The sequence below is a fragment of the Rhinatrema bivittatum genome, chromosome 5 (assembly GCF_901001135.1).
Source record: "Rhinatrema bivittatum chromosome 5, aRhiBiv1.1, whole genome shotgun sequence".
Taxonomy (NCBI): domain Eukaryota; kingdom Metazoa; phylum Chordata; class Amphibia; order Gymnophiona; family Rhinatrematidae; genus Rhinatrema; species Rhinatrema bivittatum.
In genome coordinates this window covers 353,691,662-353,708,514 of record NC_042619.1, presented here as the reverse complement: position 1 = coordinate 353,708,514, position 16,853 = coordinate 353,691,662, and the positions used below count along the sequence as shown (strand labels likewise).

The 16,853-nt window shown below is 43.6% G+C and overlaps 1 protein-coding gene across 2 annotated transcripts in view; it reads right to left on the bottom strand.

The window, feature by feature from the left end:
* Positions 1-16,853, bottom strand: part of PCID2 (PCI domain containing 2) — a 60,631-nt gene that overhangs the window by 43,144 nt on the left and 634 nt on the right. Inside the window, exons 1-4 of one of the 2 annotated variants that reach the window (XM_029604666.1) lie at positions 14,656-14,702; positions 14,195-14,274; positions 11,816-11,905; positions 474-547 (exon numbers count right to left, since the gene is read on the bottom strand). In XM_029604666.1, coding sequence (XP_029460526.1) covers positions 474-547; positions 11,816-11,905; positions 14,195-14,230 — 200 coding nt within the window. In that variant the 5' untranslated portion in view covers positions 14,231-14,274; positions 14,656-14,702. Of the gene's footprint in view, positions 1-473; positions 548-11,815; positions 11,906-14,194; positions 14,275-14,655; positions 14,703-16,853 lie in introns of those variants that run through there. The other variant, XM_029604665.1, reaches the window with a different exon arrangement.

The following is a 16,853-nucleotide window of genomic DNA, read 5'->3' as shown; positions in this document are numbered from 1 at the left end:
TTGGATCCAGTAAAGCAACTTGAAATTATCCTGCTAACATGGCTGCCCCATACGGTTCTAGAGAAGTGGTCCCCAAACCTGTCCTGGAGGCCCCCCAGCCAGTCAGGTTTTCAGGATATCCACAATGAATATGCATGAGGGAGATTTGCATGCACTGCTTCCACTGCATGCACATTTATCTCGTACATATTCATTGTGGAAACCTGACTGGCTGGGGAGCCTCCAGGACAGATTTGGGAACCTCTGCTCTAGAGAATTGTGGTCTAACTGCTTACAGAATTTCAAACAAAATAAAAGGTGTTTTTTTATACAGGGTAATTACTATGTCTCATGTGTGCTCCATAGATACTTTGTAGTATATGAGGGGTAAGAGAGTAAACACTTTTTATGAAATGTGAGGTGTGTTTTTACAGAAGTTACCCCATCTTTTAACAATGGCTACATCATAACAACCCCTTAGCTTCAAACCTTACCTTAAATGAGCTGCAAATATTTCATCAAAAGGTGGCTCCAGTACTTGCTGACACTTATCTTCGGGAGACTGAAGCTAATTGAGTAAAAACATATAAATATTAAAAATATGGTCTCATATTGCACAGAAACAATAATAAGCAGATCAATGCGCTGCACTTCTACAATCCTCTTGGTGCACATAAGAGATGGAAAACACTAGCACCTTCTACTAATAGACTTATAGAAAAAAGAAAAGTAGCCTTAATGTAGACTTCTAAGGCATCAGATTTAGAATGCAGTGGAGAGAGAAAAAGAACTTGCTTTATGGAACGAGACCAATATAGAGTGGCACGGCAATTGTAAACTGTACTGTTTGTTGGAGAACCAAAATCAGCTTGAAGGACTGTACAGAGCAGCTCAGACTAAGCTGTTCACACAACTAACACGACGTCTGCAGCAAAGCCTGTAACTGTTTTCTGAAGACAGTATTCCACGTCATGCCAACGTGACCTGTTGTATGCTGCATCAGAAGAGTATCTTCCAAGCACTGGCGCTCTCTTGCGTTTTGTGTGTCCTGGGTTGCATTGGAAATGGTAGAACCAGTTGTTCTACTTTCTTTTTTTGACAGTGTAATAAAGAAGGAAACTTGCCAACTCCCAAAAAGGAAGGTAGAGGGTTGTGTGATTCTACTGAAATGCTACCTTTGAGGGAAGAACTACGGGCAACAATTTAACCTTCATTCAACGAACAAAACATCCCTATTAGTCATAGCGATGGAATTAGCCATCTAGCTAATAGTTATCTGCAAACAGGAGGAAGGTTTGAGGTAAAAGGAGAGAGACTGCCTCCTGGGTGATGGGGTTATTCTCAAGATAATGGTCATATCCTATCTGGCAACATCAAGCCAAACCTGGAGTTCCAAGAAGAGGCAGTGTTCAGTCCATTTATTCATCAAAACCTATTGTCTAAACTCCATTATGTAGCTGTGCCAATCCCAACAAAACGTGACCCGAGGCTGTCTGCTTCTGTTGTCGACCTATGAGCATGTCATTCACTACACCTCCTAGGAGCAGGCAACCAGGCATAAATCACTGAACTGCAAGAATTCAAGCTGCTTCCCAAATGAAAAGAAACCGCTTTTTCCATCCTGAACAAAAATAGGAATTCTCAATGTGGCTCCCTGGGAACCGAGACTGCTTGGGCACTTAATGTGATCCACGGGTGCTAGCAAGGGGTACTCGTGTTGAAACTGCACACATGCGCACACTGTTTAAGAGGAGAATTGGACCGATACATACAATAAAAGATTAATGGGCATTGATCATACAGCCCAATGAGAGTGAAAAGCAAAAGTGCTGCAAAGTAGATCTGTTGCAGCAACTTCTCGAGCAGCACAATGGCTTTGGCTTGTAGATTCCTCAAGACTGGTTTCAATTAATGTGAATGTTATCCACAGGCCTAGAACCTTCTCTTCTAAAGGGTCTTCAAGCAGTTCAAGTCCAACTGGGGAGGAAGGGAGATGCATCCAGCCTGGTCACTTTGTAACCTGAGCAACTTCTATCACAGCTTTGAGCCTCTGAATCATGAACTGAAGGTACTAGCATGCCATACTGGGTCAGACTAAGGGTCCATCAAGCCCAGCATCCTGTTTCCAACAGAGGCCAAACCAGGTCACAAGAACCTGGCAAGTACCCAAACACCAAGAAGATCCCATGCTACTGATGCAATCAATAGCAGTGGCTAATCCCTAAGTAAACTTGATTAATAGCAGTTAATGGACTTCTCCTCCAGGAACTTATCCAAACCTTTTTTGAACCCAGCTACATTAACTGCACTAACCACATCCTCTGGCAACAAATTCCAGAGCTTTATTGTGCGTTCAGTGAAAAAGAATTTTCTCCGATTAGTCTTAAATGTGCTACTTGCTAACTTCATAGAATGCCCCCTAGTCCTTCTATTATTCGAAAGTGTAAATAACCGATTCACATCTACTCGTTCAAGAACTCTCATGATCTTAAAGACCTCTATCATATCCCCCCTCAGCCGTCTCTTCTCCAAGCTGAAGAGCCCTAACCTCTTCAGCCTTTCCTCATAGGGGAGCTGTTCCATCCCCTTTATCATTTTGGTTGCCCTTCTCTGTACCTTCTTCATCACAACTATATCTTTTTTGAGATGCGGCGACCAGAATTGATTAATAGCATAATAGACTTCTCCAAGAACTTCTCCAAACCTTTTTTAAATCCAGCTGCACTAACTTCCCTAACCACATCCTCTGGCAACAAATTCCAGAGCTTAATTGTGCGTTGAGTGAAAAAGAATTTTTTCCAATTTGTTTTAAATGTGCTACTTTTTAACTTCATGGAGTGCCCCCTAGTTCTTCTACTATCCAAGAGTAAATAACCAATTCACATTTACCCGTTTTAGGCCTCTCATGATTGTATAGGAAAATTGGTTCTTACCTGCTAATTTTTGTTCCTGTAGTACCACACATCAGTCCAGACTCCTGGGTTTTGCCTCCCTTCCAGCAGATGGAGACAGAGAAAATGTTGTAGGCACTGCCTCTTAACACAGTGTATCACCTGCATCTCAGTATTAACCAGTACCCAAGCAAAAAATATTTAACAAAAAAAAACAAACTTTCAAACGAATTAACTCTAGCATACCCCAAGAACGAGCAGAGGACTAAGGAAACTGGTAATTAAAATTTTGAACACTCCTTAAAAAAACGAATGGGACGCCTGCGCCATTCTTCAGAATTACTCGGAAATGTTAAAAGTAGACAGGTTGAGCTGACTCTTCAACACTTTTCTCCACCACTGAGTGGGACTCTGGACTGATCTGTGGTACTACAAGAACGAAAATTAGCAGGTAAGAACCAATTTTCCTTTCCCTGCACTTATCCAGATCAGACCGGACTCCTGGGATGTACCAAAGCTTCCCTAACTGGGGCGGGACTGCGAGAGTCCCGTTCAAAGAACGCTTGCACCAAAATTGCCGGCGTCTGGGGCCTGGACGTCCAACTGGTAGTGTCTGGCAAAGATATGTAAAGACCTCCCAGTAGCTGCCCTGCAAATCTCTTGCGGTGAAACCAGTTGGCATTCCGCCCAGGAAGCCGCGTGCAAATGCGTAGGATGAGCCCTCATATATACGCCGACCCAATAGCCTCTTTCAGCCAACACAGTATCGTGGCATTTGACACTTTCTAACACTACTCCATAGCACAAAAAGGTGATCCAATAATCTGAAACTATTAGTGACCTCAATTACCATACTATGATGGCACACGAGTAATTTGTAATCTATACCCACCCATATTTCTCTTTATCGTGCCCTTCTGTAAACCATTGTGAGGGTTATTTAACTTAACGACGGTATAGAAAATTTTTTAAATAAATAAAAACAAAAGTCCTTCTGACATCCAAGCGTCTTAATTCCTTGGAACGAGGGACCCCAGCCTTCAGATCTGTAAAGGCCGGAAGCTCCACTGACTGACTTAAGTGGAATGCTGAAACCACCTTTGGCAGAAAAGATGGAACCGTCATAAGGGATACTCTGGCATCTGAAATCCATAAAAAAGGCTCCCTACATGACAAGGTCTGAAGCGCAGACATCCTCTTGGCTGAGAAAATCGCCACCAGGAAAACCACCTTCAAAGTCAAAACCTTTATGGACGCCCTCTTAAGAGGCTCAAACGGTGGGTCACACATGACTTTAAGGACCAAGTTAAGGCTCCTTACAAAGTTGGGGGGCCTGCGCAAATGTTTCACCCCTCGAAGAAGACATACCATATCCGGACAAGCAGCCAAAGAAGTATCATGAAGTTTACCCCACAAACAACCCAATACGGACACCTGCACTCTCAAATAACTAAAGGCCTCTCTGTAAAAAGACCACAATCTGCACCACCGATGCTCGCCGAGGAGCAAATCCCTGTTCGGAACATCAAGACTCGAAGACTCTCTAAACCCGAACATATGCCAAGGAAGTAGAGGTCTTGCGAGTCTCAAAGTCGAAATAACATCCTCCGGATATCCTTTTTTCCTTAACTGCCTCTTTTCTAAAGCCAAGCCGCTAGAGAAAAGCGATCCGCTTGATCTGAAAATATAGGGACCAGCTGCAGCAGATTTGGCAGATGGCCCAGCCTCAGCGGCCCGTCCACTGCTAGATTGACCAGATCCACAAACCAAGGCCTGCTTGGCCACTCCGGAGCCACGAGAATCACCTTTCCTGGGTGGGCCTTAGGATCTTATCCACCAGAAGCCCAGGACGAAACATGCAAATCAGAATGTCCTGGGACCAGGCATCAACCCCTTCAGCCCCACGATCCCTTCTGCAACTGAAGAAGGGCAGTGCCTTGGCATTTCTCTGGGTTGCCATCAGATCCATATGAGGCATACCCCACCTGTGAGAAATGAGGGTCATTGCTTCCTCCGATTGCTCCCATTCTCCGGGATCCAATTGTTGTCAGCTGAGAAAATCCATTTGCACATTGTTGGCCCTTGCTATGTACGATGCTGCTCTGCCCAGGACATCAGCATCTCTGCTTCCAGAGCAACTTCTTGACTCTTGGTACCTCCCTGGCGATTGATGTAGGCCACTGTAGTCACATTGTCCGACGGTACTGAAGAAGGGGCAGAAATTCCTCTAGAGCCAACCGCATCACCCTAGTCTCGAGTCGACTGATGGACCAGGTCGCTTCCTCCGCCGACCATTGTCCCTGCATCAACTGGAACTGACATACAGCCTCCCCCCTCCCCCCAGCCTGTGAGACTGGCAATGGTAGTCACCACTACCCACTGAAGCACCTCAAAATCTACTCCAAGGCCCAAGTGGTCCCAGTCCAGCCACCACAAAAGACTGGACTTGGCAGGCTCCTTAAGCTTTTTTGACTGCCGCAGCACAGTGCACCGACGATTTCAATGTGTTATCCACTATGACACCTAGATCTCTTTCTTGGGTTGTAGCACCTAATATGGAACCCAACATTGTGTAATTATAGCATGGGTTATTTTTCCCTATATGCAACACCTTGCACTTATCCACATTAAATTTCATCTGCCATTTGGATGCCCAATTTTCCAGTCTCACACTTGTGATTTAACTTGTGATTTAACTACTCTGAATAATTTTGTATCGTCTGCAAATTTGATTACCTCACTCATTGTATTCCTTTCTAAATATATTAAAAAGCACTGGTCCAAGTACAGATCCCTGAGGCACTCCATTGCCCACTCCCTTCCACTGAGAAAATTGTTCATTTAATCCTACTCTCTGTTTCCTGTCTTTTAACCAGTTTGCAATCCACAAAAGGACACAGCCTCCTATCCCATGACTTTTTAGTTTTCTTAGAATCAAATACGTTTGAGTCCTTTGACATTTTAGAGGAGGAAGATTTCTTTTCTCCTAGATCTAATCTCAGATGTTGAAGCAGATGAGAACCGTTTTGATAGTTGCTTCACGAACCACAAGATCTTTTCTGAAGGCTTCCAGGCTACTGCGGAGATGATTTAGCCCTATTGGCCAAGTATGGCGTATATCGGGTCAGACCATGAATGTTATAATATATTTGTATACCACCTTCTTTAAACACAGTCAAAAGCAACGAAGTTCACAAAGCATGAAAATAGTACAATGAATAGCAATACATCATAAATACAGTAAACAATACGCATCAGACGTACAAGTGCATCAAAAAATGCAAACAAACAATAATGAAGGCTTAAAAGAACATTCTCCAGTAGCTCTCATTGTTTTGTGGCCTGCTACCAGACACCAAAACTGTCTGTGAAATATCTTGCATCAGCATGGGGAGATATTTTTTAACCCACTGGTCTGCTTAAAAGCAAGCTCATCTGCTAAAATAAAGCAAAACTAAGATTTTTTTAATGTTTTTTTAATTCAAGCCTTCATACATAAAATACCGATGCACTTGGAGCTGCAAAGAAAGTTAATGCAAAAAAAACCCAAACAAACAAACAAAAAACAACCCCAAACTAAAAACAAAAAAAAAAACAAAAAACAAACTGCTGATAAAGTTGACTTCAGTCAATGGAAATACCTATGTTAGTAAAAAATAACTGTCAGAAGTAGGTGCAGAGTCAGTCTTTGGGTCGGGCAAGCTGGGCAGTTGCCTGAGGTGCCCCGAACACTGCCAGCATCACCCAGCCCATAGCAAGGAAGAAGAGGCCCGGCGATGACGGGGCTGCAGCAGACTCCATTTCGCCACGGCCTGAAGAGAGGCCTCGTGGCGGGAGCCATGGCAGACCCCCATTCCATCCCGGCCAGAAGAGTCGGCCAGCAGCTCCCATCCCACTGTGGCCTGAGGAGAGGGGGGGGGGGGGCCTGAGGCTGCGTGGGTACGAGAGAGAATGGAGCTCGGTTGTGAGCTTGCACACGCATGTGTGCGCGTTAGAGCCTGTTTGTGTGAGGGAGAGCGGGAGCGCGTGTGTGTGTGTGTGCGTCTGCGTGCGTGTGACAGTCTGTGTGCATATGCGTGCGAGGGAGTGGGGGGGGGGGGGGGGGGGGGGGGGGGGGGGGGAGTGCCAGGGACCATTTTCTCCCAGGGCGCCAGAGTAGCAAAGTAAGAGAAGTTTTCTTATCCAAAACTGCTGCCAGAGTTTAAATTCAAAAGATATCACTTTTCATCAGGGGGGAGGTCAGAAAGAAATGAGGCAATTAATTCCAACCTTCTAGAAGGCTGCTCCTTAAAAAGCTGCAGGGCTTAAGAGAAGTGTCTCTGAGGCGACATGGGACGGGTCACGTGGCTCTTCAGTGTGACTCTGTTCTGAATGCTGGAGAATTATTTGTGTATAAATTAAACAAAATTGCATAACATCTGATTCAATACAAAGCACAGCATCTAAACATTAAAAGGTGCTGATTCATTAAGCTCCCCCTCCCTCCACATAAAATGGGACACAGACACAGCACTGTACAATTCGGCCTCGCTGCAATGAATTTACAAATAAAGGGACTTGCCCAAGGTCAAAAGAAGGTCGGGGGAGAACTGGAATTTGAACTATTTTGCCTGGTTCTCAGCCCAATGCTTTAATCACTAGGCCATGTCACCTTGTTTCTCCACTATTTGCTGTGGTGTTTTCAGCACCTTTCTGCTCGATGCAGTCATCAGTATACAGATCATTTACAATCAGCCAGACTCCATGGCACACAAAAATCTGTAGATTTATGGTCGTTATATTTTGCTAAATTCAAGAGAGTGGGTTTCCATTAAGAAAGAATTGTATAGCCCTTTGTATAGATACCTTAGTTTACTGTTTCCCCATCCTTTTCAAGCCTAAGGCATGCCTACTTCAACAAAAATTCTGTGTGGCACATCAACCTTCATGCCATCCCGGACATACAATGCGACCCCACCTCCTGGATGCTCCTCTCTGTCATTACGATATAATTTGTACCCGGTATAGCACTGTCCCATTGGTTATCCTCCTTCCACCATGTCTCTGAGATGCTAATTAAGTCTATGTCATCATTCACTGCCATACATTCTAATTCTCCACTTCTGGCATTAGCATACAAACATTTCAAAGTGTGTTTTTTCTTTGTATTTTAATTCTGCTTTTTAATTGATAGGGATAAACTGGAATCTTTTAACTCAGGTGTACCTGAAGACTGAAGATGGCCAATGTAACCCTGATATTTAAAAAGGGATCTAGGGGTGATCTAGGGGTGATCCAGTGCGGGAAAAATCATGGAAAAACTGTTATAAAGAATAAAATCACAAAACATTTAGATAGACATGATTTGATGGGACACAGGCAGCATGGATTTGCCTCACAAATCTCCTACATTTTTTTGAAGGGGTTAATAAACATGTTGACAAAGGTAAATGGTAGATGTAGTGTATTTGGACTTTCAGAAGGCATTCAACAAAGTCCCTCATGAGAGGCTTCTAAGAAAAGTAAAAAGTCATGGGATAGGAGGCGATGTCCTTTTGTGGATTGCAAGTTGGTTAAAAGACAGGAAACAGAGAGTAGGATTAAATGGTCAGTTTTCACAGTGGAAAAAAGTAAACGGTGGAGTGCCTCAGGGATCTGTACTAGACCAATGCTTTTTAATATATTTATAATTGATCTGGAAAGGGGCACGACGAGTGAGGTGATCAAATTTTCACATGACACAAAATTATGCAGAGTAGTTAAATCTCAAGCAGATTGTGATGAATTGCAGAAAGATCTTGTAAGACTGGAGATTGGGCTTCCAAATGGCAGATGAAATTTAATGTGGACAAGTGCAAGGTGATGCATGTAGGGAAAAAAATAATCCATGCTGTAGTTGCACAATGTTAGGTTCTATCTTAGGAATTGCCACCCAGGAAAGATCTGGGCATCATAGTGGATAACACGTTGAAATCGGTCCAGTGTGCTGTGGTGATCAAAAAAGCAAACAGAATATTAGGAATTATTAAGAAGAGAATGGAGAATCATAATGCCTCTGTATTGCTCCATGGTGAGACCGCACCTTGAATACTGAGTGCAGTTCTGGTCACCGCTTCTCAAAAAGGATATAGCTGCACTGGAGAAAGTGCAGAGAAGGGCAAGCAAAATGATAAGGGGCATGGAACGGCTCCCCTATGAGGAAAGGCTAAAGAAGTTAACGCTGTTCAGTTTGGAGAAGAGAAGACTGAGGAGGGATATGATAGAGGTCTACAAAATCATGAAAGGACTTGAACAAATTAATGTAAATCGGTTATTTACTCTCTCAGATAATAGAAGAACCAGGGGGCACTCCATGAAGTTAGCAAATAGCTCATTTAAAACAAATTGAAGAAGATTCTTTTTCACTCAGCGCGTAGTTAAGCTCTGGAATTCATTGCCAGAGGATGTGGTTACGGCACTTAGTGTAACTGGGTTTTAAAAAAGGTTTGATTAAGTTCCTAGAGGAAAAATCCATAAACCGCTATTAATTAATAAGCAATAGCAGCTTGAGATTTATTTAATGTTTGGGTACTTGCCAGGTACTTGTGGCTTGGTTTGGCCACTGTTGGAAACAGGATGCTGGGCTTGATGGACCCTTGGCCTGACCCAGTATGGCAGATCTTGTGTTCTTATGCCCTCTCTGGCCATATTCAAATTCTAACAACAGAGATATGTTCTCTTATGTACACGGATGTCCGGTATTACTAAATAAACTTATTTAGTAATAAGGCTTATTTAGTAATACCAGGCATCCGTGTACATAAGAGAACATTTATTTATTTATTATTTATTTATTAACTTTTATTTACCGACATTCGTGAAACACATCATGCCGGTTTACATAGAACTCAATTGGGAAATACAGTATAACAACATAACAATATAACAGTATGACATTGAAACAATAGGATGTTACTAAAACGAGAAGCAACAAACAGAAAAACCAAAAGCAAAATACAACAAAATAAATAATGTTAAAGGAAAACGAGGAGTGTAGGTTTGGAAGAAGGGTAGGCAGGGGGGTAGGGCGAGGGGGGGGGAGAGGGTAAGGGGTAGAAGGTCGGAAGGGTGGGAAAAGGGGGATAAGAAAGGGAAAAGAAAGGTATAGATTGAGGAAAAAAGGGGAGAGAAAATGGGAAAAGGAAGGGAGGGGGAGAAAGGCAGAAAAGAGGGATACCATGTACAGATGGCTAATGTACATGGAATCGCTTAACTAGGTAGGATTATGGAAAGTTGAAGTAGGTGGTATTCAAAGGGGTAAAAGGTTTTCTTCAGAGGAAGGACCTGGGAAAGGGGGGGAGCAAGGAGTATAAGGTAGAGCAAGGGGGCTAAAGGGGATATTAAATTTGGTTTGTGTCGGGGTAGGCCTGTCGGAAAAGCCATGTCTTGACTCCTTTCTTAAATTTGTGAAAGGATGTCTCTTGGCGTAGGAGGGTGGGGAGGGAGTTCCAGAGGGTGGGGCCAGCGACAGAGAAGGCTCTCCCTCTGGTATGAGTTGAGTGTGCTGTTTTGAGGGATGGGGTGTGGAGAGTGCCTGTATGGGTTGTTCTTGTGGGGCGGTTGGAGGAGCGGTAATGAGGCATTTCATTGAGCCAGGTGTGGTTGTGTTTATGTAGGGTGTTGTGAAGGATGGTGAGGGTTTTGTATTGTGAGCGGAAGGAGATGGGCAACCAATGTAGGTCCTTTAGTATGGGGGTGATGTGGTCTCTTTTGCGCGTACCGGTTATGATTCTGGCCATGGAGTTTTGTAGAATCTGAAGGGGTTTGATGGTGGTGGCGGGGAGTCCTAGTAGCAGGGAGTTGCAATAGTCTAATTTTGTGAGCATGGTGGTCTGTATGACTGTGCGGAAATCATTGGTGTGGAGGAGGGGTTTGAGTTTTTTTAGGATGTTAAGTTTATAGAAACCCCCCTTAAGTAGAGTTTTGATGTGGGGTTTAAAACTTAGGTGCTGATCTATGAAGACGCCCAGGTCTCTTACAGACTGGGTCTGAGAGAGGGTTGTGGTAGTATTTTGAGGAGTGTTCTGTCGCATGGGGAGGGTGAAACGTTCAGGTTGGTTGGAGATGATAAGTAATTCTGTTTTAGAAGTGTTTAAAGCTAGATGGAGTTCAGATAACAAGGCGCTTATGGTGGTGAGGCAGGATTCCCAGCGTTGCAAGGATTCGCTTATGGATTCTTGAAACGGTATGAGAATCTGCACATCATCTGCATATAGGAAGAAATTCAGGCCTAGGTCGGAGAGGAGGTGGCATAGGGGTAGGAGGTAAATATTAAAGAGGGTGGAGGATAGGGATGAGCCTTGGGGTACACCTTGCGTGATAGGTATGCGTGAGGATTCGTGCTTGTCGATTTTTACTACGTATTCTCTGTTTGTGAGGTAGGAGGAGAGCCATGATAGAGCTGTACCTGCGATGCCTATTTCTGCTAGGCGGGCCATTAGTATTTGATGGTTGACTGTATCATAGGCAGCTGAGATGTCTAATAGGGCGAGGAGGTACGAGTCCTCTGTTTGTTGATATTTGATTATATTAAGAGAGGACCGCTTTTGGGTTTTGTTAAGTTTTGGCATATTCAAATCCTACCTAAACACCGCCTCTCACCTTTCGAAGTCACTTTTAAAAACTGAAACCCCGTTTCTTACCGATCACAATTTTCACGTTTAATGTAATAAATTAATTTTCTGAAACCTCTGATTTATCTTGTCTACGTGCTTTGTCTAGACTGTAAGCTCCACAAAGAAGGGAATGTCTCATATTTGCTGCACATGTCTAATAATGCTATAAAAATGATAACAGTACCAGAGATAGGCAACGACGACTCCATTTTCACAGACTGTACATCTATTTCATCTTTGATTTTTTTTTTTTGTAAACAACTATTAAATGCATGCTTGAATAAGGATAATTTGTAATCCAAATTACCATACCTGAAGTCTGGGGTTTGCAACATGTGGGTGCTTAAAAGACACCAGCTCTGCACAAAACAATCCATCCTTAGTGTCAACAGCTTCAAATACCTATGAAATAAATCAAAGTTACTATGCATGGTGCCTCAGATCATCACACCACCTAAGCAAATATGCATTCAAGGGATGAGTCAAGTCTAGATTCTCAAACATTTTGCTCATTGGGTTTCCAACATTACACAGCAAGCCTTTGGTTCTCTCTCCCCATCAAAACCTGATTCTTGCCTTGCGAGCCATGTCTCGGGGAGAACAGGCTCTCTTGTCTTCTCTCTTTGGGGCTCCTCATCTCTCCACCCCTTTTTCGTCTTCTCTTGTGCCATCTTCCATCCTTCCACTTTCCCAGTCTCTCAGAACTCCCCCTTCAGTTTCTCAGTTCCCTCTATCTGTGCCACACTCTAATTATCTCATGCCCCTCCCGCTCACTTATTCTCAGAGCTAAAAGGACTAAATCCACTGGCCATAGCGTTATAAAAAAGCTTCAAGGGGACAATAAAGTGGCTGAAAAAAAATATAATTACTGTATATCATAACCAATAGTTACAAATAAATTGTACAGACAATTGTTACACAAAAGATGTTTTTCTATCTTCTCCGTATCATGCACCATCTCTCTTCTGCTTTCCTAGTCTGTGTTCTCTTTCCTTCTTTCTCCATCTCCTCTATTCTCTCTCTTTCCACCTGTCTTCCCTTCTCCAATTATTTTTCTGCCCTTTAAGAAGGAGTGGCAGCACAGCAGCATTAGGCTTCCAAAAAAGCGGCTATGACTGTAACCCCAAACATCCATGAGAACAGTTGGGACATTCATTTACTTGTACACCATCTCCCAGACCTTCAAAGAGTTCTCTGAAGCAGTGTACAATAAAACAAAGAGCAAACAACAACAATATAATACAAAAAGATAAAACTGATACATTTGGCAACAACAAAAAAAAAAAAAAAAGATGAATTGCCAAAATGTATAAAGTTCCCAGCCTTTCTTTCCATGAGGCACAGAAGTTTGCTTTGGTATTTAAGATCTCTCACAGAGGACAGTGAAGGGAACAAGGTTGAAAGGCCAGTAAAAGACTTTGGGGAGAATTGGTGTTGGTTTAAATATAGGAATGTATATGCTTATCTACCCAAATTAGTAGAGAACAGAGGGGAAACCAACTGAGGAGAGTGGATGGGCCAATTGGTCTATGAAATTTATCATGTTACTAAGCTTGGTCTTATTTCTAGCACAAATTAGAACTTTTGTTTTTCCTTCTAATATACCATACCTGATATTCCAGAATTTCAATTTAAGTTTGGAAACATTTTTAAGTTACTGCTTTGTACAAAACAGGAGAAGAGGGTAAATAGGGACGGTCCACTGGGCTCCAATATGCAAGTTTAACCACAACCCTTAAACAGCCACCATCTTATTCTTAAACATTTATTAAAAAGACTCTTCAACCAAATGGCAGGGGAACAAAAATCAGAGTGCATCAACAGTAACTACACAAGAAAGTTATATTTATATTTTTGGATAAAACTGGCAAGCAGCTGAACAATGCAGTACTTTTAAAGATGTCCACATTTCTAATCAGATATTGTCCCAATACAGATAATATATTCTTAAAATAGTTTCCATGTTTGCCATCGATATGCTTTAAGGCTTTAACCTTATCAACACGGACTTCCACATAGGTCACCATACAACAGGACAAAACTACTGCCAAGGTCATATCCAGACGGCCTCTCGCCACTCTCGATAACCTGCAATCTTGCAGATGGGGCCTACGATCATCAATGAGGAGTGTTCACTTTCAGCACATCCTCCACAGCCAATCAAAAGCACAAAAGAGGCTCTTTGCATTTTCCCTCTCTTAAAAACATTTACTTTATAAATCTGAATTCCAAGTCTAACTCTATTGTCTTCTTAAGTGGTTTTAGGCAAGATTGTCTCACATTTATTGGGCAAAAGAATACTGCTCTTGGTCCACTCTAGATGTTGTCATGTGCTCCAAGTTTTCTGAAATATACTATTTGACCATCTGGCCTGGGAGGGTTTGGTTTGGCAGCACCGGGGCTAGCTTTCGGGTCAGTCAGCCTAGAAAGGCTTTCCCAGTTTGCCTTCCTAGAGAGCAGCCAGCAGAGAGCTTTCCAGGCTGTTCAACGCAAAGGGGAGCGAGTGAAAAAAAGGACAGGCAAGTTTTCTCAGCTTATCTGGCCACAAGGGGACTAGCAGGAATTCTAAGCCATTCATCCCATAAAATACTAAAGCATTTGCATTACGTTGGAATCCGGTTGGAACACATATTTTGGTCTATAACCAGGTCTGTTATCCAGTGCAAAGCCTTGGAGTAATACAAATATTACCTGTTGCAAATATTGGTTTAGGGAGATATGTGCCATGCAGGACTTCTAGTAGGCAACGCTGCATCCACTATAACTGAAATCTGTACAGGGAAGACAAGAGGGGATCATTTGCACAATCTAACCAAGTTACTTTACTTTCATTTAAATCTTGAAAAGCAGATGACAACTAGGCACCTATTTCTCTTTTAAGAAAAAATGTAAAATATCATATTTCCTCTACATCAAGCTATGCCCTTGTGCAGTTCTGGTTACCCCATCTCAAGAAAGACATAGCTGAACTAGGAAAGGTGCAGAAGGCTGAAGCAAGAATGATGAATGAATGGATCATCTCTCCTATGAGGAGGCACTACACAGGTTAGGGCTCTTCAGCTTGGAAAAGAAACAGTTGAGGGAGCACAGGACAGAAGTTTATAAAATCATGAGTGGGGTGAATGGGTAAATAAAGTTCAAATTATTCTTACCTCATAATTTTCTGTTGCTTTCGTGCCTGTTCTCGCCCTCGCTCCACCCTCTCTACCTCTGAGGCGACTCCCTTTGGGTCTGATGGACAGTTGCTACCGCGGCTTCTCCTCGCCGTTTCTTCCCGGAGTCCCCGGGCTGGCCTGACGCTGCGGATCCGCCATGTTCCTGATGATGTAGGGCGCGCGCGCTCCGAAGTTTGTACCAGCAAGGGCGCGAACCTCGGGGGCGTCCCCCCATAGTGACATCATCCGCTTCCAACATAAAAGGGATTGATTGCGGGGATCATCTCGACCCGCTTCATTCTCCGCTGCTCTTCCTCCTCGAACTTACCAGGGGTACCCGCTCCTCGAAGGTCCCGCTCTCTCTTCTTTTTTTCAGATTGCTCAGACAGGATCCGGTACTCGCTACTCGAGGACCCATGTCCCTGAATGCTCAGAAGACTCCCTATTGCCTGGAAGCAATCGCAGACGTGAACATTGTGAGTTTCTATTCCAGTTGCATATAGGAACCGCTACTCTCTCCTCGAGGGCCCATGTTCCTAGAACTCTGAAGATTCTCTTCTGTCTACGACGCTATCGCACGTACGGAGATCGTGAGTTATTATTACAGATTGCAGATAGGAACCGGTACTCGCTCTTTGAGGGCCCATGTTCCTAAAACCCTCTGAAGACTCTCTTCTATTTTCAGAAGCTATTTCATATACAGATATTGGGAGTTCTTATTTCAGTTTGCATATAGGAACCAGTACTCGCCTAGAGGCTCCTGTTCCTGAATATACTAACTATTCTCTATTGCCTAGAAACTATTACAGAGACAGATAACTGTGAGTTACCATCGCTCTCAGAGCTGTCCCTGGAACCAGGTACTCGCTCCTCGAGGGCCTAACTCTCTCCAGCTACTGAGCCTTCTTATTAATCTATGTGAGTGCATCATCTACTTCTGGTTATGTATCCAGCATACCCCGACTACTCACCATCTATGAGTCTCTCTCTACAGCTCAGCAAACCCAGAGATAGCAGTTCCAGGATCTGAGGGACGTCAGCCCTGCTGGGCACATCAGCTCACTACTGCCACCTCTGGTGGTTCTACTACCTGTCTAATAAAGAACTGTCTGTGTCTGTCTCCATACTCCAGCCTAGCCGGTGGTCCCTCACATGATATCCTCCTGAGCGCTGTCATCTGCCATCGGCCCAAGGATTCACCATTCTACATTAGAGTGCTCATCTCTCACACTTCAAGAGCTGAGTACAACAAACTGCTACCTTGCAGTCTAACCCTCAACTGTTGCTAACATCTCCTTCCTCAGGAACTGTATCATAACCAATTGCTACTTCCTAGCAGGAACCATACAGATGGCCAACACCTCCCTTCAGGGGAACTCTCGTATATCAGGTTGCCACTCTGTGCGGAGATCCATAACAGATACTAACTCCTCCCCTCTTGAAGAACAGATTTTATATGGTTGCTGACCTCTCCCCTCTGGGGAGCAACTCTATATAACAGTTTGCCAACAGACTGCTAACCCTAGCAGAGTCGCTAACAGATTGCTAGCTCCTCCCCTCTGGCGGAGGATTGCTAACTCCTCCCCTTGGGAGGAGCAAACCCTAACAGACTGCTAATTCCTAGCAGCTCCTACAACAGATTGCTAACTCCGCAGTTCAACCCATAACACTTTCCTTGAGTACTGCTAGACCAGGTCTTTACACTAGGGGATTCCCTTGCTCCTCAGCTGCCAGAGACAGAGGGTATGCCCCCTTGATGACTTCACTCTCGGTCACAAAAGGAGGAGTGGTCATAGGGCCTGCCAGTAGCCACCTGTCAAAGCGACAGTACAAGGACCCTTTTCTGTGCCCATAGTATAATGTATTGCTACTAATAGATATTTAGGTATTTGCATTCTCTTATATATATATATAGGCAGGATGTGAGGAAGGCATGGCTGGTCTGAGAACCTCAGACCGGAAGGCCATTTCCTCCTTTATCTGGACATCCAGCTTGTAGTACTCAGAGAATGAATGCAGGAATGACCAAGTTGTGGCACTGCAGATTATGGCTGGGGAAACTGCAGAAATTTCTGCTTAGGAGGCTGCCTGTGCTCTCCTAGTGCTTCCGGTTCTTAGCTTTTGAGGTCCTCTGAAGTCTGAAGAGTATGAATAACCTGCCACAGTTTCTGAACGAGTTTGTGACTTTTAGGTAG